This window comes from Myotis yumanensis, unplaced genomic scaffold (genome assembly GCF_028538775.1).
Source record: "Myotis yumanensis isolate MYYU_CA2020_CCGP unplaced genomic scaffold, mMyoYum1.0.hap1 SCAF_2, whole genome shotgun sequence".
Taxonomy (NCBI): domain Eukaryota; kingdom Metazoa; phylum Chordata; class Mammalia; order Chiroptera; family Vespertilionidae; genus Myotis; species Myotis yumanensis.
Window position 1 is genome coordinate 3,163,338 of NW_027223753.1, and position 21,285 is coordinate 3,184,622.

General features: G+C 65.5%; 3 protein-coding genes across 5 annotated transcripts in view; 2 read left to right on the forward strand and 1 right to left on the reverse strand.

Annotated features, from left to right (window-relative positions):
- Nucleotides 1-15,438, forward strand: part of ESPN (espin) — a 27,856-nt gene extending 12,418 nt beyond the window's left edge. Inside the window, 10 exon segments of the mRNA XM_070403973.1 lie at nucleotides 1,901-2,102; nucleotides 3,202-3,476; nucleotides 5,825-5,983; nucleotides 6,074-6,269; nucleotides 7,335-7,361; nucleotides 8,478-8,623; nucleotides 8,718-8,981; nucleotides 13,789-13,868; nucleotides 13,950-13,961; nucleotides 15,042-15,438. Coding sequence (XP_070260074.1) covers nucleotides 1,901-2,102; nucleotides 3,202-3,476; nucleotides 5,825-5,983; nucleotides 6,074-6,269; nucleotides 7,335-7,361; nucleotides 8,478-8,623; nucleotides 8,718-8,981; nucleotides 13,789-13,868; nucleotides 13,950-13,961; nucleotides 15,042-15,189 — 1,509 coding nt within the window. The 3' untranslated portion in view covers nucleotides 15,190-15,438.
- On the forward strand, nucleotides 9,541-13,368 carry LOC139002738 (espin-like protein). The gene is made up of 2 exons (XM_070403808.1): nucleotides 9,541-9,618; nucleotides 11,057-13,368. Exons 1-2 carry the CDS (start codon nucleotides 9,541-9,543, stop codon nucleotides 12,896-12,898), a joined length of 1,920 nt encoding a protein of 639 aa, XP_070259909.1. The 3' UTR covers nucleotides 12,899-13,368.
- On the reverse strand, nucleotides 15,047-20,511 carry TNFRSF25 (TNF receptor superfamily member 25). 3 transcript variants are annotated; one of them, XM_070403976.1, is made up of 9 exons: nucleotides 19,961-20,511; nucleotides 19,671-19,805; nucleotides 19,192-19,359; nucleotides 19,018-19,096; nucleotides 18,320-18,375; nucleotides 18,116-18,223; nucleotides 17,500-17,537; nucleotides 16,901-17,081; nucleotides 15,047-16,746 (listed from the first exon to the last, which is right to left on the reverse strand). In XM_070403976.1, the coding sequence occupies exons 1-9, from the start codon at nucleotides 20,115-20,117 to the stop codon at nucleotides 16,424-16,426; spliced, it is 1,245 nt and encodes a 414-aa protein (XP_070260077.1). In that variant the 5' UTR covers nucleotides 20,118-20,511; the 3' UTR covers nucleotides 15,047-16,423. The 3 variants fall into 3 exon arrangements, with proteins under 3 accessions (XP_070260077.1, XP_070260076.1, XP_070260075.1); XM_070403975.1 differs by having other exon boundaries at nucleotides 17,500-17,534; nucleotides 18,116-18,375; XM_070403974.1 differs by having other exon boundaries at nucleotides 18,116-18,375.
- Between the last annotated feature and the right edge of the window lie 774 nt (nucleotides 20,512-21,285).

Below are 21,285 nucleotides of genomic sequence, written 5' to 3' on the forward strand. Positions count from 1 at the left end.
TCTTGACCACCCCACTGCATACTCACTCAGTGAGCTGCTTCCAAGCTAGAAACCTGTGCTGGTCTTTTTAAATTACCTTAGTCTGGTTACACCGCCGAGAAGTGACCCACCAGGGCCTGCGCGCAGTGCGGCGGCCTCTGCGTCAGCCGGTGCAATGCCCGCTTTGGGACTTGAGGGAGAAAAGGGGGGAAGCCTCCCAGGTGCCATTACAAGGACACTGACCAGCTCCCAGGGCAGCCTGGCACGAGAGGGCTGCCGGAAAGAAGGGGGTCCCGCCCCACAGGTCGGCCGCCCCACAGAGCCTGGCCCCTCCCCACATGGGCCCACCCGGTCCTGGGGATGGAGCACAGCAAGGCGCAGGGTCAGAGGTGACCCGGACCTGAGGAGGAATCTCCCCAGGAAAGGGCTGCACAGAGGGGAGCGGGTCAGCATGCGGTGCTCCCTGGGCCGGGCACCTAAGCAGGAAAACACCGCGGCCTTTGGGCGCCAGAGGTGAATTCCCTCCGCTGAGAATCTGGGTGGCAGAGCCCCACGTCCGCTCCGTGAGCACCCGGGACCGGCGGGCACCTGCCCGGTGCTTCAGGCTGTAACCTCAGCCAGTCTCCATGGGAAATGAATACTAACAGCTGATGCGTGTGGCACTTACTGGCCACCGGGCCCTGGCACTTCACTCACTTTTAAATCATTTTTACAACCTCACGGGGCCGGCAGCACTGCTTCCCCATTTCCAGATGAAGGAACGGCTAAAGGAGAGATAAGTGACTTTTGCCCAGAGTCAGCAGCTAGTAAGCGGAGGAGGTGACATCTGAAGGCCGCAGAGCCCGTGTCCCAAACATGTTATCTGTGGGGTCAGGCCTGGCGCTCCCAGTGCCCACTGCTGTCAGCCAAGAAAAGGGCATCTTCAGCTGCCCCGCTCAGCTCCTGTGGTTCCCCTTGGCTCCTGGGGTAGGCAGCAGGGATGCCCCCTGAAGTGTGTGGGGTGTGGGGCCGGGCCCCTCACTCAGGTGGGCCCATGAAGGAGGTGGCAGATCCCAGCCGCAGAGGATGCTGGCCCAGAAAAGGCCAACAGGCCCAGAGCCCCTCATTACAGGCCAATGAGCGCGGCTGCAGAGCCGTTACCTGGCGCCGGCCTGCCTCCGCTCCCGGGGGGCCTGTGACACTTCTCAGGCAGGCGGGCGTGGGGCAGGGAGGCGCAGGCCTGGGCAGGAGCAGCGAGCGAGCGAGCAGGCTTGCGGGCAGCAGAGCAGCATGGGCAACGTAAGCAGGGCCCCCACCCCAGCCCACACCCATGCCAGGAGGGGCAGGCCTGGGGCGGGGCACGGACAGTGGTGGGGGGTGGCTGGCTGGGAAGCCTCAGCTCTAGATGCCCAGGTTGCTCAGCTGGGCCACCCATGCCCCTCTCTTTCCCTGAGGGCCCTGTCTGGAGACAGGACTGGTGCGGGATTTGCCTAGTCAGGCCAGGACAGACAGGGCTTGCTGGCCAGGTAATGGGGGATCAGTCCTCCCTGCAAGCTGGGGGGCCTTGCACCCCTCCCCTGCCCCCAGCTGCTGCCAGCACTCTCACCAGCTGCAGAGCCTGGCCCCTCCCCAAAGATGCACTGGAGCCCAGGCCCTCTGCCCATCAATGAGGAAGAAGGCGGCTGCCCTGTGGCTCGCCCCTGGGGGTGCACCCAGGGCCCCCCTTTCCGCAGCCTCTCAACCCTCCTGAGCAGGGAGGGGCCAGGAGTAGGAGTTTCCAGGAGCCCAGGTCCTGCTGCTGGGGGGCGGGGCTTGAATCTTAGCCCAGAAAGGGCAGCGGCTTAGCCACGGTCACCCAGCCAGGGCTCTGAGCAGGGCCCTGCCCCAGAGCTCGCTGGCTGTGGGGGCTGGCTGTGCTCACGGCCTCCGCTCCTCCGCTCAGAGTTTGGAGCACCGCGTGCTGTCGCGGGACCCGTCCGCCGAGCTCGAGACCAAGCAGCCCGACTCAGGCATGTCCTCGCCCAACACCACCGTGTCCGTCCAGCCACTGAACTTCGACCTCAGCTCGCCCACCAGCACCCTCTCCAACTACGACTCCTGCTCATCCAGCCAGTCCAGTATCAAGGGCCGGCGCCCCCCGCACGGTGAGTGGACTGATGGGAAGAGGGAGGAGGGGGAGCAGCCCCGGGCCACCTCTACCCACAGCTGACACTGGAGGCTGCCAGGCCACCAGGAGAGGATGCTGGTTCTGGTGACAGATAGACACTCATGTTTGTGTGTCCCCATCACAACATACATGTACATCCACACATTTGCACATGCACCTCGCACACGATAGAATATCCTTACTCACACATGCACACACTGTCCCCAGAACTTACACACTCAAGAGTGCACACTTGCGCCCTAGCTGGTTTGGCTCCGTGGATAGAGCATCAGCCTTCGGACTGAAGGGCCCCCCGGGTTCGATTTCGGTCAAGGCCACGGGTTGCAGGCTTTCGGGCTTGATCCCCAGTGGAGGGCATGCAGGAGGCAGCTGATCAAGGATTCCCACATCATTGATGTTTCCCTCTCTCTCCCTCTCCCTTCCTCTCTGAAATCAATAAGATATATACACACACCTACACTACACACAGGCACACAACTCTCCATTCTATACCCCAGCTGTGCTCACACACACCCCATGTCCACAGACTAACACAGCACATTCATAAATACCAAGCCTGTGTACTCACGCACCATCACACAACATGCACAGACATTCACGCAGAAGCCAGACATGCACGCACACACGCTGACCAGGCCCCGAGCACGGGTCCCTCCACTTGCTGTGCCTGCTTCATGCCACCAGGTGGTGGCTGCAGAGATGGCGGGCACCCTGAAAAGACTGGGTGTGGCATCCATATTTCTGCCACCTGCCCGGCCGGATCTGCCTGGAAGGCAGCCCTCCCCCCCTCCAGGTGGCTCAGCCCAGGAGCACACCTGGAGTCCAAAGCCCCGGGGCTCCCACCCCAAACCCGGGTGAGGTCCGTGAGGTGCGGTCTTTCCCCGACAGGTGCAGGCCTGCGGGAGGGCAGGGCCAGGGCCAGGGCCAGGGCGGGGCCATGCTGGGCTGCACCCCTGAGTCCACTACCCACTTGGCAAGTTGCTTATTGACAGTAGAGGGTCTCAGTCCTGCGCACAGCCCCTCTGCCAACTCACAAGCCCAGCATTCCCCCCTCCGCCTCCCCCTCCCCCTGCCAGGGCTTCCGAGAGCCAGAGCCGCAGAGATACAGAGCTACATGGACATGCTGAGCCCGGAGCTGAGCCTGGCCCAGGGCAAGATGGAGAAAACCACACCGCCGCCGCCGCCGCCACCCAGCTTCCCGCCGCCACCCCCGCCCCCAGACACCCAGCTGCCCCCTCCCCCTCCAGGCTACCCGGCCCCCAAGCCCCCAGCAGGGCTGCAGGCAGCTGACATCTACATGCAGACCAAGAGCAAGCTCCGCCACGTGGAGACCACGGGCTTCCGGAAGGAGGTAGTGAGCCTTCGCCCACCGCCTGCCTCTCAGCGCCCGGGCTGGTGGGGGTCATGGAGGCCAAGGACTGCCCGGCTTCTGGGCACCCGACAGGGGTCCCTGGGCCAGTGGCCTGTTCAAGAGTCCATATTCCTGGCAGCCCCATGGGGGCTCAGGGCTGGGCACTGGGGAGAGGGAGATGGGTAAGACCAAGCCGCCGCCCTCTGCAGAGCTGGGGGCAGAGAAGGGGCTAGAACATACACCCAGACAGTAGGGCCCCTCGGGGGCTAGGTCCCCGCCACCTCTCGCACAGGATGGCAGGATAGTCATGGAGTGGCATTCAGTCGGGGCTGAGGGAGGAGTCAAGCACAGGCCCACCCGGTTTGGGGCTGGAGGTCCTGCGGGGAGGTGAGGTGAGTGAGGGGGCAGGCCAGGCCGGAGATGAGTCCTGGGGAGAAGGGGAGGAGTCCCTGTGGGCGTGTTGAGTGCCAGGTGCTGGGGAGGGCAGGGGAGTGGGGCTGGGGGTCAGAGGGCTGGGCTGGCAGCTCAGAGTCCTAGGCAGGGAGGCCCAGAGGGGCCCTGCCTACAGGCCCAGGCGACCCAGCACAGCTGCTCTGAGAGCAGGGGCAGGGGCGGCCTGAGCCCCCAGGTGGTGGAGTGCGGGGTGGAGGCCCCGGTGGGTCCTGTGGGAGCCCTGACCTTGCAGTTGGTTCCCTCTCAAGCCCCAGGCAGGCCACTCCAGGGCGAGCTAAGTAACCAGTTCGCACAGGTGACCCGGTCACAAGGCCACTGCGGGGAGGGGAGGCACGGCCTGCACAGTGACTGCACCGCCCCTCTCCCTTTCATCCCCAGAAGATGCGGGCCCGTGGGCCCTGCCCAAAGCCACAGGGCAGGTGCTGGCCTCTGCCCCCTCCCCTCCCTGAGCCAGAGCGCCGGGACCTCGGTCCGTTCCCCCTCCCGGCGTGTGCGTGCCAGGCCGCAGGCTCCAGGCAGCTCCACAAAGGGCCCTTTGTGCGCCCGCGGGCCCCCAGCCCCGGCCTGGCTGCCTGACCGCCGCGGAGCAGGGTCGCGGCTCTGCGCCTAGGGCTGCGGGGGGCGCGAGGGGCGCGAGGGGCGGGCCGGCCCGGGAAACAAATCCTGCGGTGTCCCGTTTCCTGCAACGTGAGCCGGGTCAGGCGGGGCGGAGGGTCTGGGCCACCGCAGGGACAGGGGCTGGGAGGTGCAGGGGGACAGCCCCCGCCCGCGGACTCGGCCTTCGGCCCCGCTGTCTCTCGTCCTCTCAGAGCGGGGCTTAGTGGGGGGCAGCTGCGACGGGGCGGGCGCTAGCTGTCACCCGAGCCGCCTCGCGGCCCCTGAAACCCGAGGCTGGGGCGAGGGTGTCGGTGTCGCTTACGCGGATGGCGATGGTTTCCAGATGCGGCCTGGAAGGGCGGGGGCGTGACCCCGAACCCAGGGGGCTACGTGGGGGAGGGGCTCACTGTCCGCAGGGAGGCCCGGGTATTCGGTTTCGGAGGATGGAGGGGAGGACGGAGGGATGGAGGATGGAGCGGAGGGATGAAGGCCGGGTGCTCGGCAGCACCCAGCGGAGGAGAGAGGCGCAGGGGCGGGGTCACATCTGGCCCGCGGGCGGGCGTGGTGCGGCGGCCAGGTGTGCGGAGCCGGCCAGGTGTGGCGTGGCGAGCCGCGGGCGCCCCCGAGCATCCCCCACCGGCGAGGATTGGCGGGCCTGGGTGATGTCAGGACGACAGAGCTCCTAGGCGCTCGGAGGCGCGGGCTGGGCTGTAACCTGAGAGGGAGGATCGGGTAGCGCAGGTGTCGGGTCCACGCCGCCCCCGCCGCCAGGTGCACAGCGGGGGCTACCGGCACAGGCAGAGGTAGGAGCAGCCCCGGCCTCGGGCTGGGCAGCCGGGGCCCTGGGCAGGCGGGAGCCTCCGAGGACTCGGGCGCTAGAGAGGGCTCCCTCGGGGCGCATCCATCCCCGCGAGAAGGTTCAGCGGTGAGGGCGCCGGGACTGGGGTGCAGCGGAGGCTTTAGCGGCGGGTCAGCAGGGAGCTGCCCTTCTCCGGCTCCCCCTGGCGTCGGGGCTGGGCCACCCCGCCCCTGGGCCCGCCCCTTCGAGCCTCAGTGGGGCCTCTGCGCCCCTTGGCCGGTGCCCAGAACACCACCTCCCCGCAGGGCCAACCGAGCCTCCCTGCCACCGGGGCCCCGTGACCCTCACCCCATCCCCGCTCTGAGAACAGGAGGGGCTAGGAACGCGGCCCGCTGCACCTTCGACAGCCGCGGGCCGGGCCGTGACCCCCGGGGAGGGGACGAGGGGGGAGGGAGCACCGGGACCCGGCCTGGAGCCCACGCCCCCTGTCTCTCCGCAGCTGGGCTCCCGCGCCGGCCACAACGGGCTGCGGAGGCAGGACTCCGGCCGCAAGCCCCGCGCCTTCAGCAAGCAGCCCAGCACGGGGGACTACTACCGCCAGCTGGGCCGCTGCCCCCGCGAGCCGGCCGCACGCCCGGGCATGGCGCACAGCGAGGAGGTGCGTGCCCGCCAGCCCGCACCCGCCGGCCGCCTCGGACCCGGCCGGGAGTCCCGCTCCTCACTCGCTGGCCCCTCCGCTCCCCCGCAGGCGGCGCTGCTCCCCGGGAATCACGTGCACAACGGCTGCGCGGCGGAGCCCAAGGCGTCCAGGGAGCTGCCGCCGCCGCCCCCGCCGCCGCCGCCCCTGCCCGAGGGCCTGAGCTCGCCGCCGCCCGCTCCGCCTCTGCCCTTCGAGGGCGCCGGCCCCGGCTGCGGGCAGCGCCGCTCCTCCTCGTCCACCGGCAGTGAGTAGGGGCAGGTGGAGAGGCGGGAGGCCCGCTAGCCAGGAAGCGGGGGGAGAGACCTAGACAACGCCCCTCCCTGCTGGGACTGCCCCAGCGCCCCTTCTTTTCCTACTGCTCTTCCTGCAGCCCCTCCCCTCGGGGAAGGCTCTGCCGCGCAGGCCTGGGCTGTGTGACCTGGGGCAAGTCTCCGTCCCTCTCTGGGCCTGCCTCCCATCTGGTGGGGAGGCCGACGGGTCTGGTGGCGGCTGCCTCCGGTGAGCGGGAGCTAGAGGGGAGCTCTGACAAATAGAACTGACTTCAAGGAGGCAGGGCTGCGCCCCCCCCCCCTCCCCTCCCTCCTGAGTCTCTCCTAGCCCCCTTCTGGGGTCTCCCAAGCGAGCTCCAGCCCTGAGCCCTTCCCGGGGCAGCACAGACTCTCCCAGCCTGCGAGGCCTGGCTATGGGGGCAAGGCCAGTGACCCCGCATGCCTGTCCCTGCTGGTGACTCGTGGGCATCCTTTTGTAAGAGTTAGACGGGTGGCGTTCTCTTCTGTAGTGGGGGGCAGTCCCCTGCTCACCGGGCTGCTGGGAGGCCGGAGGCGGGCCCAGCCCAGCCACGCAGGGCAGGGACCATCAGGGCGCCTCCCAAAGCTTCCTCTCCCTGACTAGGATTCAAGGGCATAGGAGGGTCCCCTGTATTGCCTGGGGTTCCTAGGGAGCCCCAGCCCCTGCAGACGCCAGCTCAAGGTCAGTTCCCCCATCCGCAGCCTGGAGGAGGCCTGCGGCTAGGAGGAGAGGGTAGACTCTACTCCAGCCCAGTGCCAGGACGGAGGCCCTGCTAGGGGACCAGGGCTGGGGCCCCAGCAAAGCTGGCCACTGAGCAGACCGCCCTTGTGGGCCCAGGGCAGCCCGAGCCAGGGCCCAATGGACTTCAAAGTTCTCCTCCCCTCACCCCTCCTCTGCACATCTCCCCTCCCGCCTCCTGCCCGCCCCTCCCGCCCCTCTCTCGCTGTCCCTGCTCTCCCAGCCTCACCCCAGCCCCTCCCTCTTCTAACTCCACTGTCACTTCTCTCCTCTTGGCCTCTAGAAGTGAGAGTCCTGAGGCACAGGAAGAGTGAGTAGCTGCGTTCACGCTCCCGCTGAGGCACGGGGTTGGGGGACAAAGCAAACGCTCAGGGAAAGCAAGGCCTCAGGGAAGAGGGACTTGAGGAACAGGCAGAGTGAGGGTCCTCAATGCCACAGGCGGGGCCTCTGCCTTCCACCTGCCCCCTTCCCCCCACCTCGCCCACATATACAAATTCTTGGCCTGGCTGATGGGGCTGGCCCATACCTTTCCCTTTTTCCTCCTGCCCACACTGTGCTCTGGGACCCACCGCCGAGGGAGGCCAGGAGCTGCTGGCCTGTCCCCCTCACCCAGCCCAGACCCCATCCTTGGGCTCTGAAGTCAGCCCTCCCCCACCCCAGTCACCTCCGCTGGCCTCGTGGAACATGCAAACTCCCGCCGGGCATTTGCATGCTCCCCGCCTGGCCCTCCTTCCGGGCTGCACGCTCCGCTCCTCGTCCTAGGGAAGGGCTCCGCTGTCCCGGGTCCCCAGAGCTGAGAGAGCTGAGAAGCGCTTTGCCATAAGTGTGCTCCGGGCTTGCACCCAGTGTGTCTGCACGCGTCTGTCTGTGGGTTTGGGGGCGGGGCTGGCTGGGCTGTGGTATCCAGGGTTCCTAGTCCAGGGTTCCTAGTCCGAATGGCCAGAGAGGCTCAGGCGACTCAGTCCAAGGGTCACTGGGCTTTGCTGATGCAGAGAGGGCCGGAGGCAGACTCCACCCTGGCCAGCGGAGCCAGGGAACCGGGGGGGACAAAGGTCGGGGGGCTGGTCCCAGGTAGTGTTTGGGAGCTGAGCAGTCAATGCCCGGGTGGAGACGTTCACTCAAGTCCCCAGAGCCAGCCCACGAGCCATCATGGACTCCCAGGGGCCTCCAGGTGGGGGCCCCACGCCCCAGCGTGAGTAGGGCTGGGAGAAGGGTGGGGGTGCAGGACTTCCAGCGAAGGATCCGGCTCTGGGGTTCCCGAGAGCCGAGCCACCCGCCAGGCTTGGGATCTGGAATGCTGCCCTCCGGGCCCGAGGGGAGGCTCCGGTCGATCGCCTCCTGACTTGGGGAGGGGACAGCAGAAGGGCAGGTCCCCACCGGCCCCCACCCCACCCCTTGCCAGCGCCTCCTCTCCTGCCTCCCCCAGGCACCAAGTCTTTCAACATGATGACCCCGACCGGTGACAACGCGGAGCTGCTGGCTGAGATCAAGGCAGGCAAGAGTCTGAAGCCCACGCCTCAGAGCAGGGGTCTGACCACCGTGTTCTCCGGCAGCGGGCAGCTGGCTCCCCAGGTACGTCGGTGGTCCAAAGGGGCCCCGTGCTGGCTCCCTGCACCCGGCTCCCCGCGCCCCTGCCGGTGCTCAGCCCCGCCACTTCTCCCCATAGCCTGACACACAGCTGCCGCCAGTGTCACCAGCACCTTCCTGGCCCCGGAGCCCCACCCCGCCAGCCGCAGGGCCCCAGCCGCTGCTCAATGGCAGCTTGGCGCCGGCGCCGCCCGCCACCCCCGCGCCAGGGGTGCAGCTCGACGTGGAAGCGCTCATCCCCACGCACGACGAGCAGGGCCGGCCCATCCCCGAGTGGAAGCGCCAGGTGATGGTCCGCAAGATGCAGCTGAAGATGCAAGAGGAGGAGGAGCAGAGGCGGAAGGTGGGCCGGGTGGGGCTTCCCAGAGGGCCCTGGGGTCTGCACCTGGGCCCACAGCCCCTCCTCCCAGCACCCCAGCCTGCAGGGCTCTGCAGCCTCAGGCAACTCCCATTACCTTTGGGGCCAGGCAGCCTGGGACCTTGTAAACATGCTCTTCTGGTTCAGGGGCTCTGGTGGGGCTGAACTTCTTCAACGGCCTCAGGGGAGGCCGACCCTGCTGTCCAGGGACCACACTCTGAGTAGCCCAGAGGCTCTCGGTCATAGACTGGCCTGGGCTCTTTCCCTGCATTCCCACCTTCCAGCCTCATCCAGCCTCAGTTTCCTCATCTGTCAGATGGGTTGATCATCACTGGCTGGCAGGATGTTTGGCCATCGACCCCTTTAACATGTTCCCTGGGCGGCGTCTATGTGCTACACATATTGTAGTCTCTCGGGATTCATGGACTATTTCAAGGTCTGCTCCTGAGGGGGCTGCAGGAGTGGGGCCGAGGGGTCAACCAGCAAGCAAGCACAGCACCTCAGTGGAGTGAAAAGTGCCCCCACATAACTGGGCTGGCGCAATATGGGCATCGCTGTGGTGGAGCATGCAGAGGGCTGGGGCAGCCCCAAGCCCCCCATCCTGTTTGGGCTGGGGGCGGGGGTGGGAAGGAGACAGTGAGGTCTAAGGTAGACTTGGAGATGAGAAAGTGGTGGACGGGAAGCATGGGGCAAAGAGCAAGCAGGCAGGAGAGGGGAGGGCTGGGAGTCCGTGGGCGTGGCTCCGTGACTGCTATGGAAGGAAAGGGGTAGCGCTGGGGATGTGGGGGGTAGTCTTGAGAAAATGGACCTTCTCCTGGAGCAGTGTGTAGTCTGGAGGGGGTGAGGCTGGGAAGTGGATTTGTATGTGAGGATTGTGGTGTGTCAGGATGAATCGGGAGGGCTGTGAGGAGGTGAGGGCAGCCCACCACCCTCCACCATCCAGGCTGGAAAAGCCTGGCACTAAAGTTGCAGCCTAGCGGTGACGAAAGGCGAGGAAAAAAATGTAAGAACGGCCTGGCAAGCCCAGCTCTACAAACTGTATTATTACTAACGGGATGTGAGGGGGTGGGAATAGGAGTGGAAGCCACAGCTTCAGCCTCTTTTTTTTTAATTTTTTTTTTATTGATTTCAGAGAGGAAGGGAGAGGGAGAGGTAGAAACGTCAATGATGAGAATCATTGATGGGCTGCCTCCTGGACACCCCCTACTGGGGATGGAGCCCGCAACCCAGGCATGTGCCCTTGACTGTTATCGAACCCGGACCTTTCAGTCGGCAGGCTGACGCTCCGTCCACTGAGCCAAACCAGCTAGGGCAGTGATGGCGAACCTATGAATTGCGTGTCAGAGGTGACACGCGAACTCATTTTTTTGGTTGATTTTTCTTTGTTAAATGGCATTTAAATATATAAAATAAATATCAAAAATATAAATTTTTGTTTTACTATGGTTGCAAATATCAAAAAATTTTTATATGTGACAGGGCACCAGAGGTAAGTTAGGGTTTTTCAAAATGCTGACACGCTGAGCTCAAAAGGTTCGCCATCACTGAGCTAGGGCCTTTAAGAGCCTGTGGTTGGGACTAAAACACTGGCATGGTGGACAGAGAGGGCTTGGGCCACAGGATGAGAAGGGGTCATCAGTGTGGGGCGAGGAGAGGTTTCTGTGGGATCTGGCCTCAAAGTCTCAGAGCTTGGATGAGTGGGAGGGCCGCCTTGCGTCGCAGCTTCAATGCCTTTTGCATGTTCTTCGGTGGTGTAATGAGCAACCAAGCCAGGCACGGAGCCGTCGGCCCGCCCTGCCTCTGCAACAGCACCCAGCGACCGGCTGTGTCCCCGCCAGCGACCCAAGTGGACACTGCCCAGCGCCCGGAGCGGCGGCCTGGGCCGAAGCCTCGCCCAACGTAATCGCCCGCCGGCCAGGCGCGGCTCGTCCCTGCAAACCCAGCCCCGCGGAGCCATTACACCACCTGGGACATGCAAAGGGCGCCCCCCGGCGGCCGCTGCGGGAGCTGGGCCAGAGGGAGACCCGCCTCCCTCCCCTCTCTTGTCTTCCCCGCCTTAGCTGACATCCGCCAGCTCGTGCTGCTACCCCCGCGAGGGCTGGAGGTACTCCCGCGAGTACAACGGCATCCTCGGGCCCTTCGGCGAGCTCATGACCGAGGCCGACATCCTCCGCATCGAACAGCAAATCGAGAACCTGCAGGTGCTGCACAAGGCGCAGAAGCTGGAGGCGCGCCTGAAGCAGCTGGAGCTGGAGCTGGAGCAGCTGCTTCCCATCTCAGCCGCGCTGTCGGCGCCGCGCTTCACCGTCGACCCGCGTCGCATGCACGGCCGCGCCGCCAGCCTGCCCGCCTGGTGCAGCAAGATCTCCACGCTGCTCAAGAGCATGGCCACGCTGCTGGCCGCGCTGGGCGGCCGGCCCACGCACCTGGCCGAGCTGCTGGCCGCCGACACGGGCCAGCCGCTGGCGCCGCTGCCCGACGCGCCCTGGCGGCCGGGCCCGCTGTGCCTGGGCCGCTCGCACTCGCTCAGCTGGTGCCGCGAGGCCGTGGCGCGCGAGATCCTCGAGTGCGGCGTCTCCGTGAAGCACCTCCGCGCCGCCTACGAGCTGCGCGCCCAGGGCTCCGCGCCCCCGCGCGGCCCGCGCCGCAAGTTCTCGCTGTCCCCCGGCGCCCCGGGCCGCGAACCCATTCTCGAGGAGGACTACATGGCGGCCAGCCCCGGCGAGCCGAGTGCCGCCGCCTCCAACCGCCTGCCTCCAGCCCCGGAGCCGCTGGGCTACCCGGACCCGCCCGAGGCGCCGGGCCGCCAGGCGGCGCTGCCCGAGCCCGAGCTGCTGGCGCGCAGGCCGCCGCTGCCCACCGAGCTGAGCGGCGTCCAGGACTACATCGACCTGCGCAAGGAGCGCATCGTCTACCTCTTCCTGGAGCACTGGCGCAAGTGGACCTTCGGCGGCCACGGGCGCCAGGCCCGGGCGCGCCTTCGCAGACTGCTCCCCCGCGTGGTGGCCGCGGGCGCCGGCCCCGCCCCCGACGCCGCCGACGCCCCCCAGCCACCGGCCGGCGAGGGCCCCGACGAGCGGCTGCAGCGGCTGCTGAAGCAGCGGCAGGTGGTGGGGAAGCTGCTGGGCCGCTGGCGGAGCCTCCTGCGGCAGGTGCCCGCGCGCCAGCCCAGCGCCCCGGTCCTGGCGCACGGCCTGTACTGGCCGGAGCACTTCCTGCCGCCCCTGGACGGCGGCGCGCCCCCGCGCTACGACAGCCTCACCCTGGACCTCTTCATGCTGGGCTACTTCCAGCTGCTGGAGATGGGCCTGAGCCGCGAGGAGCGCAAGTTCCGCCACCTGCTGTGCTACGAGATGTTCGACCGGCTGGGCAGCCACCCGTGGGAGCTCATCCGCCGCTTCCACCGCGTGGTGCTGGAGGAGGTGGAGGCTGGCCGGCGGGGCTGGAGCGACGGCTTTGAGGATCTCAGGCAACAGTTCTTTGGAGACGGCCCGGACGCTCAGCGCCCTTGGGAGGAAGAGGCCGAGAAGGAGCAGGAAGAGAAGAAAGAAGAAGAGGAGAAAGAGGTGGAGGAGAAGGACGAGGACGAGGAGGAGGAGGAGGAGAAGGAGGGGGGGAGGGAGCAGGCCCAAGAAGCTGCTTCAGCTCAGACGGACTGGCCAGAGGGGCAGCCGGAGGCCCCGGCCCCCGCTCCGCAGCCCCCGCCTCCTGCGCCGCAGCCCCCGCCCCCGCCAGCCGAGCCTCCCCCTCCCTTGGACCCTCCGAGCTCCGAAGCCCCCGCCGAAGACCCCCTGGAGCTGTTTACTGAAATGGGCGAGTTCAGCAACGAGGACATCTGCCGGTACATCGACCGCAGTTTCTCCTTCTGGAAGGAGAAGGAGGCGGAGCTTTTTGACATCTGAGCCGAAGAATTCAGGATTTCCCCTCACGCACCTTAGCCTGGGCCTGGATATCTGCCTGGATGCCTGGATGATGCGTTCCGAAGTCAGAAGCTAACCAAGAACCCTGGAGGGTGGCCTTGGAAAACCCAGGACCAGGCTGCCTGGCCACTGAGGTCGCATCATGGCCGGCTGTGGGGAGTTGGCCGGATAGGCCAGGCGTAGCAGGGGGCAGACCAGGAGTGCCCTCTGGCCCTGCAGCCTTGCCTGGCTCCGTGTGGAGCCAGGTGGAAGGAGCAGCCCCTCTGAGCGAGGGACTGTGGGTCCCCCTTGGGGCTGTGTGGCTCTCCACCCCTCTCTGGATTTCACTGGGGTTCACAGCTACCTCTTTGGTGAAGGTGGGGGAGCCAGGTGTGCAGTGTTCCGTGTGACGTGTTCTCTGTAAGGTGCGAGTAATAAAACCCTTCGCCCTGAGCTGCCTGTGTTGGATGCCCCCACTCTCGGTTGTAGAGTTCGTGTCTACTCCATTTGGGAAGGGCCTTCACGGCGGAACCGGGGCCCAGCCGGAGCCTCTCAGAGCTGGCAGGGTCTGCCTGAAGATCGTGGGTTACAGGGCTGGGGCCATCTGTCTACCTGCCTGTATGGGGACTCTCATTCCCTGCTCTCACCGCCTGCACTCAGCTCTGACCCTTCCGGCGCCGCCTCTAGGACACAGGCCTGAGTTATAGGGGGAGAGAGGGACCTCCTGCCCCTTGCAAGTGGCGTGTGGCCAGGCTCCTCCATCCATTTGCCCTAGAGAAAGGTATCAAAGGGTCTCTTCCTGTAACTCCTGCAGGCCCCCCTAGTTGGGGATGCACCCTCCCTTGCCCGTACCTCCCAGCCCGTGGTACCCTGAAGCTTTGTGTGTGTTTCAGGAGGAGGAAGAGGAGGCCCGGCTGGCCAACATGCCTGCCTGGAGGCGGGACCTTCTTCGGAAGAAGCTAGAAGAGGAGAGGTGAGCTGGGGTCTGGTAGGGTGTCTGGATCGTGTCCCTGAAGTGGTGGCACCAACTAATGCTGTCTCTTTTTTCTTCTAGGGAACAGAAGCGGTGAGTGAGGGGCTGGTCCCAACCTGCCTCCCCTCCTTTGCCCCTTCATCTAGTCCCATCTTGAGCTCATCCCCTTGTCACTCGGCCCCGTAGCGCAGCTTCTCTGCTCCTAGTAATGCCACCAGCGCCCCCCCCCGCCCCCCCCCGCAACTAGACCCGGTCCCCAGAGTCTAGCTCTTTTTTAAAAAAAATTTATTTTATTGATTTTTTACAGAGAGGAAGGGAGAGGGATGGAGAGTTAGAAACATCGATCAGCTGCTTCCTGCACATCTCCCACTGGGGATGTGCCCGCAACCAAGGTACATGCCCTTGACCGGAATCGAACCTGGAACCTTTCAGTCCGCAGGCTGACGCTCTATCCACTGAGCCAAACCGGTTTTGGCCCAGAGTCTAGCTCTTATGCTGTACTGACCACGTCCCCAATTACCCAGCCCTTCTCCCTCATTAACCTAGTCTTTCTGCTCAGTTAAAAAAAAAAAAAGATATAGGTGAACTTAATTTTCATAGTATGTTTTAAATATATTTTTATTGATTTCAGAGAGGAAGGGAGGGAGAGAGAAACATCAATGATGAGAGAGAATCATTGATCGGCTGCCTCCTGCACACCCCCCACTGGGGGTCGAGCCCACAACCCAGGCCTGTGCTCTGACGGGGAATTGACCCGTGACCTCCTGGTTCATAGGTGGATGCCCAACCACCGAGCCACACCAGCTGGGCTATAGTATATTTTATATAACTTGATACATCAAAATTCAATTATATACTTCAATATATAATCAATATAAAATTATTAATGAGATGTCCTGCACGCTTAAATCTAAGTCTTTGCGATGCCATGAGCACCTTATGGCTGCAGCACACCTCAAGCCTAACATTTCAAACCCTCAACAGCCCCATTTTCCCCTCTGCCTGCCTCCTAACCCAGCCCCCGCCTCCAGTCCCCTAGCACCTCTGCCCCTGGAAGCCACTGCCCACCCTCCCGCTCATCAGTCCCTCTGCCCTCAGTGGCGCAGCCCTGGCCACCGCTGAGCCCTCCAGGCGCCTGGCCCCCCCTCACCCTTGCGGTGGTTCTGTGTCTAGAAAAGAGGAGGAGCGACAGAAGCAGGAGGAGCTGCAGCGGGAAAAGGAGCAGTCGGAGAAGCTGCGGACACTGGGCTACGACGAGACCAAGCTGGCGCCCTGGCAGCGACAGATCATCCTGAAGAAGGGGGACATCGCTAAGTACTAGACGCTGCTTCCTCCCGCTCCTCGCAGCTGGGGGCGGGGTGGGCGGGGAGGAGGCGGCCCCTGCCCCAGCCTCCCAAGCCTGGATGGACCCGCTGGGAGCCACGCCACCCCCCTCCGGCCCGGCACCCCTCCCCTGACCCCCGCCCTCGCACCCCCAGCCCCGGAACGTGCCGGAGCGCGCCCACCCGCCACAGTCGCCCAGAAAAAGTGCCCAAGTTGTTGACGCAAAAGATGCTGCTTATTTGCATGGCTATTTACATATATTTGCATGTTCGTTGAATGTCAACGAGTGCAGAGCTCTTCCCAGCCCCGTGGGTGGTGACTTTGTTTTCCTGCGGGACCCGTACCGGCTGCAGCCCCCTCCCCCGCACCCCGGAACCGCGTCGCTGGTACATCCTGGGCGGAGGCCGGCCGGGCTCGGGAAGGGAAGGGAAGGGGTTTTCCTGCCACCCTGACCTAGATCTGCGCCCGGCCCCGGGGCCGCATTTCCCATCCCCGCGAGGGTTTCCTCTCAGTCATTTGTTTACCAGAAACGATAAAAACTGCCCGTCGAGACGGAGTTGCCGCTCCCGGGGCCCCGCCTGCTCCTGTGACCTCCGCGCGCCTCCCCGGCCAGGCCCCAGCCCCTCGCCCCCTTCACTGCAGTGGTGGGGAGCCTGGAGGACCAGGGGCCCCGAACCCGCCGCTGCCTGCTGCCTCCCGGCCCCGTGCCCCTGCCGGCTCGCACCCCCATTAAAGCTCTCTCAGACGCCCGGCCTCGCTCACTTCACTCTCGCTCCCCGCCGCCGCTTTCCTCTCCCTCCTCGGGTAACGGGGCAGCCGCCACAGCGGAGCGGGAGGGGCAGGCTGGGGCGCTGAGGGCCACCCTGGTTCCCACCGTGCGTCCCACCCGGCCCCTCCGACGCCCCAGGAAACCAGGCCTGGGCCACTGCATGCCCCAGCCCCTGGAGACACCAATCGGCAGCTTTTCTTAATCGATTTAATACCACAGCCCCGGCCCACTCCGGCTGAGCGCCAGCCGAGCCAATTCCTAACCCCTCCCCGTGCTCCCCGCCGCGCCTCTGCTTTCAGCAGCCCCCAAGGGGCGGGCGGGGCGGGGCCGGCTGGCGCTGCTACGCAGGGCCCTGCCAGAGGCACACATAAAAAGTGACATAAAATGTCTACACGCGTAAGTAACAGTACTTAAGGCTTCTGCAAGGGCCCTCGGGGCCCCCGGCTGGCGGGCGGGCCCCGCGTCACGGGCCGCGCTGCAGGCGGCTGCGCAGGTCCTCGGCGCAGCCGTCCAGCCCCATGCGCTCCAGGGCTGCGTAGATGGCGCCCAGGCCCGCGGGCTGCTGCTGGCGCCAGCGCTTGAGCATCTCGTACTGCTGGTCGCGGAAGCGGCCCACCTCCACCTCCACGGCCTCGATCTCGGCCTCGCGCAGCCCCAGAGTCCGCACGAACTCCTTCCAGCGCCGCGCGGGCACCGCGTCCATCACGTCGTAGAACTGCGGGCCCAGCTGCAGCGTGGCGGCCGCCGAGCCTGCAGGGGGCGCTGGCGAGAGCGGCGGCGGCGGGCCTGGGGACAGACCAGAGAGAACCTGGGAATGCGGTCTGCGGCCAGGGGCTGGGAGGTCCTCCCGGTTAGTTAGGGAACGGGAAGTGGGCAAGTGGCGCCCCAGGAAACCACAGCTTTCACCTGGGACTTGGGCGGATGGTGTGAAGTCTCTTACCCAGAGCTCCGCTGCGCAGCTGGTCCCAGGACCATGGCACCTCCGCGCCAGGCGCCTCCTGGGTCTGGGGGCAGCCAGGGGTCCAGCTGTGGCCTACCAACTGGCCGGGGCAGACTTTCTCACTGCCGCTGGGTGGCACCAAAAGCAGGTGGGCACTCTCAGGGGGCAAGAGGTGGGTGGTCTGGAAGCCAAGAGAGGCCCCAGGTCAGCCCTGCTCACCTAGCAGGCCGCTCTGCGGGAGCCTGGCCGGCAAGCACCCCCAGGGCCGCCTCCGGGCGGGCCATGTCCTCTCACCCGGCCCCACGGGAGAGCTGTGTCCTCTGCTGGAGTCCCCAGCCCCTGCCCTTCCATGGTGGCATCGTCCCCCTGAAAGGTTAGCTCCTGTTAACCTGAGGACCGCAGCCTTCCGAGAGCCGCCGCCCGAGGCCAGGCCCGTGCTGCCCTCATTCCCTGATAACTTGGCACACGTGTTTGTTAGGTCTCCATGCCAGCCACGCCCTGGGCACCGGGAGTTCTGATAAGGCCCGACCTCTGAGCTCCAGAAGGCTGAGGCCCGGGCACTGGCTCACCCTCACCCAGAACGTGCTTGGGATTCTCACCGGCAGGGTGGTCAGGGCCTCCATCCCGGCTCCATCTGCTGAGAGACAAGAGAGCTTAACCAGCGACCAGGCAGGGCTCCTGGACCTGGATGCTGGTCCAGCTTCGCTTGGGTTCCTCTACCAGTGGTTCTCAACCTTCTGGCCCTTTAAATACAGTTCCTCATGTTGTGACCCAACCATAACACTATTTTCGTTGCTACTTCATCACTGTAATGTTGCTACTATTATGAATAGTAATGGAAATATCTGATATGCAGGATGGTCTTAGGCGACTCCTGTGAAAGGGTCGTTCAACCGCCAAAGGGGGTCACGACCCACAGGTTGAGAACCGCTGCTCTACACACACACACACACACACACACACACACACACACACACACCAGCACTCGCCCAGCTCCCCTCTGCATCAGGCCGAGTGGGCTCTGGCTACCCGTCCTGACCCCAGGCTCATAGGAGTGTGTGCATGTGTGCGTATGCATGTGTATGGGGTGGTATGCATGCATGTGTGGTATGCACATGTGTGTGCGTATGCACGTGCGTGTGCATATGCACGTGTGTGCGTGTATGTACGTGTGTGGGTATGCACGTGTGTGTGTGCAAATGTGCATGCACTTACCAGGAACCATGGGCTTGCAGGGCTGGCAGCGGCGGTATGTGTAGGTTAGGGTGGCACCGAGCACGAGTGGAACCACCAGGCCCGCCAGGAGCACCTGGACCCAGAACACTGAGGGAGCAGTTGGTGGGTGCTGAGTGGTAGCCACCCCTAGGCTCTCCTCAGCCCTTCCCAGCTCTCCTGCTGTGTCCCCAGCGTGCCACCTACTCTGCTTCCAGCCGCAGGCAGCCGCGCAGGGCTCAGGACAGCTCCAGAGGGTGCTCCTGCGGGGGAGGAGGGGCAGGGAGTGAGGACCCACCCGGCGGGCTGTCCAGGCTGCCTGACCTCTCCATCCCTTCCAGGCCTCTTCCCCGGGAGCCTCGCTCTACCAAAGAACGTTCCCGAAGGACTGCTGAAACGCCCGTGTCCCCAGTAACTATATCAACAACCAGGATTTATCGAGCTGCTTCGAGGCCCGATTGAGGGCCACTAGAAGGCCAGGTCCATAGGACCAGGCCGCCTGTTGTGCTCCCTGGTGTACCCCAGCACCTGGAAGGGGGTCTGGAGATGGGAGGTGCTCTAGGGGGGACCACTGACGCCCCCAGGTTCAGATGGGGACGCCACACATCGGAGTGAAGTCGCTTGCCCAGCAGCCTCCAGGGAACCAGGGGCGGGTCCTGAGTCAGCCCAAGCTTTGAAACCACATCAATGCCCCTCTCTGTAGGCGCCAAATCCTCTTCCTCACGCACAGCTGCAAGGACTACCGCGGGGCCCTTATTTGCCTGGCACAGGTGAATCCACGGCCCCCTTTACTTGTCTGCCTGGAGGGGGCCCACCCACCACCGGGCCAAGCCCCTTCCTCCCTGCCCCTGGCCCGGCTCTGCTCCCCGCTCCCCTCCCCCTGCCCAGGGCAGCCAGGAAGTTACGTGGGGCAGGACACACAGCTGTTGCCATGTTCATAGAAGCCAGGCAGGCAGGCGCCACATTCAGTGTCTCTGCTGGAACCTGCAGACCAAGAGATGGGGTGGGTCAGGTTGGGAGAGAGGGAGGCGGGGGGGGGGGGGGCGGGGGGGTCAATAGCCCGTGTTGGGGGTACTCACAGGGCACCCGCGTGTGGCGGTGCAGGGCCCCGCAGTCTAGGCACGGGTGGCAGAGGAAGGGCGAGCCGCCGATGCAGTGTGGGACCAGGCACTCCACAAACCAGCCTGGCGGGCAGCCACACCTGGTGTCGGCCACTGCCGAGCAGTTCTCCAGGGCCACCTGGGAGGCTGGTGGGGGTGCAGGGAGATGGGCGAGCAGAGGCAGTTAGGGGCAGAGACCCCCCGGAGGGGGACAGAACCCCGGAAGAACAGAGACGGGATAAACCAGAGACAGGGCCACCCCAAGAGAGAGGGAAGCGCACACCCCACAGACCAGGCCTGAGGTGTGTGCAGACAGGATGGTGGCCAGGAGGGAAGGGCGCCCTGAGGCAGGGTCAGGAGAGGGGCCTGAGGGGGGTGGCCCAAACCAGCCACTTCCTTCAGAAAGAGGCGGGCACAGCCTGTCCTCAGGGCCCCACCGGACACCAGCAGCTCCTCACCCTGCTCATCGCAGGCCTGGCAGCGGGCACAGCTGGTCTCGTGGTGGTGCTCCCGGGCCAGGAAGGTGCCCTGGGCGCACGGGACGCAGGTGGCGTTGCCACAGGGCTCTGTGCAGTGGGCGGCTAGGTATTGCCCTGTGGAGCCCAGGCTGGGGTCAGAGAGTCAGAGGGGCTCCTGCCTTCCCTCCCTCCCTCCCTCCCTGTGCTCCCTATTTCTCTCCCCTCCCCAAACCCCACCCCTAGCCCACCCCTCCAACCCCCACCCCCACCCCCACCCCGCAGCCACTCACCTGCCGGGCAGCCCCTGCAGCAGAGTGGACCCGTCCTCTTCCGAAAGTCGGGGGCACAGTCACACCTGGGGCTGGGGGTGCCGCCCCGGCCCTGGGCGCCCAGCAGGAGCAGGAGGAGGGCCTGGGAGACAGGGGCTGCTGGCTCCCGCGTGGGCATGGCTTCCCCGCGCACGGGGCCTCTCCCTGCCGTCTCCCCAGCTTCACAGGCCCCAGGATGTTGCCCTCAGAGCAGCTCACTTCTCAGGTTCTTGGGCAGAAGGGGTGCCCAGAGGGTGGGGATGAGACAGGGAGACAGGCCCGGCTGGGCAAGAGGAGGGCTCCCCAGCCCCTCACAGGGCCCCTCCAGCAGCGGCATCAGGCAGCCCCACCCCTGCCCGAGGGACCCAGCTCTCTCCCTCTGGGGCCTCCAGACCTCAGGGACCCTGGCAGGGTGCTTCCTCTCGTCGGAAGAGCCCGCCCTGGCTGAGCCTCTAACTAGGTCAGAGGGCAGGGCCTGCCCAACCCCCAGCGAGTCTGGGAGCAAGTTTCAGATATTCGCTATTCGCGGGACCCCTTCCTCCCCGCGCAGATCCAGGCCCAGAGACTTGAGGCCGCCCCCCACCCCCCCACCTCCCATCCCCACTCACTGCAGCCACCACTGCCGCCCAGCGCCGGAGTTGCCAGTCCATGGCCCGGTGCCTCGCCGCTCTGGCCCTCAAGCGCGACTGGAAGGGGCAGGACAGGCGTGTGCCTGCGGGGGCTTCCCCACTCAGCCCGCCCTGCCCACCGCAGTTCCGGCCCAGCACCCAGCCGCAGGGCCCGCCCCCTGCCACCCCGGGAGCCTGCCTGCCTCAGTGGTGGGGGTCGGGGAACAGCCTAGGGGCCCTGGAAGTGGAGCCCTGACCTGGGGGGGGGGGCGGGCAGCAAGGTGCACAGAGCACAGGGCTGCCCTGGTGCCCAGCCTGGCTTCCAGCCTCAGCCCCAAGACCACCACTCCGGGGTGAAGTAACTTCCTCCACGGGGTTTCAGAGCCAGGCCCCTGCAGATGCTGTAAGGTGTGGGTGCAGGGGCCCCTCCCCTGGAGAGGAGCCCCAGAGAGACTCCCGGTGAGCCCAGGACAGGTCGCCCACCCGGCATACGCTCACGGGGCAGTCCAGGCAGGCACCACGAGGGGCTCCAATGGTGGACCTCATGGCTGTGTAGGGGACGGGTTGGTTTTGGGGTGTTGGGCTGGTGGCCTCTGCCCCCTAATTCACTGCTGCTCCCCGCAGTCTCTCCCCCGGGGCCCCACCACAGATGAGCCCTGAAAGGGGTGGGTTCCGAAAGCAGAGGCCTCCTTCCAGTGG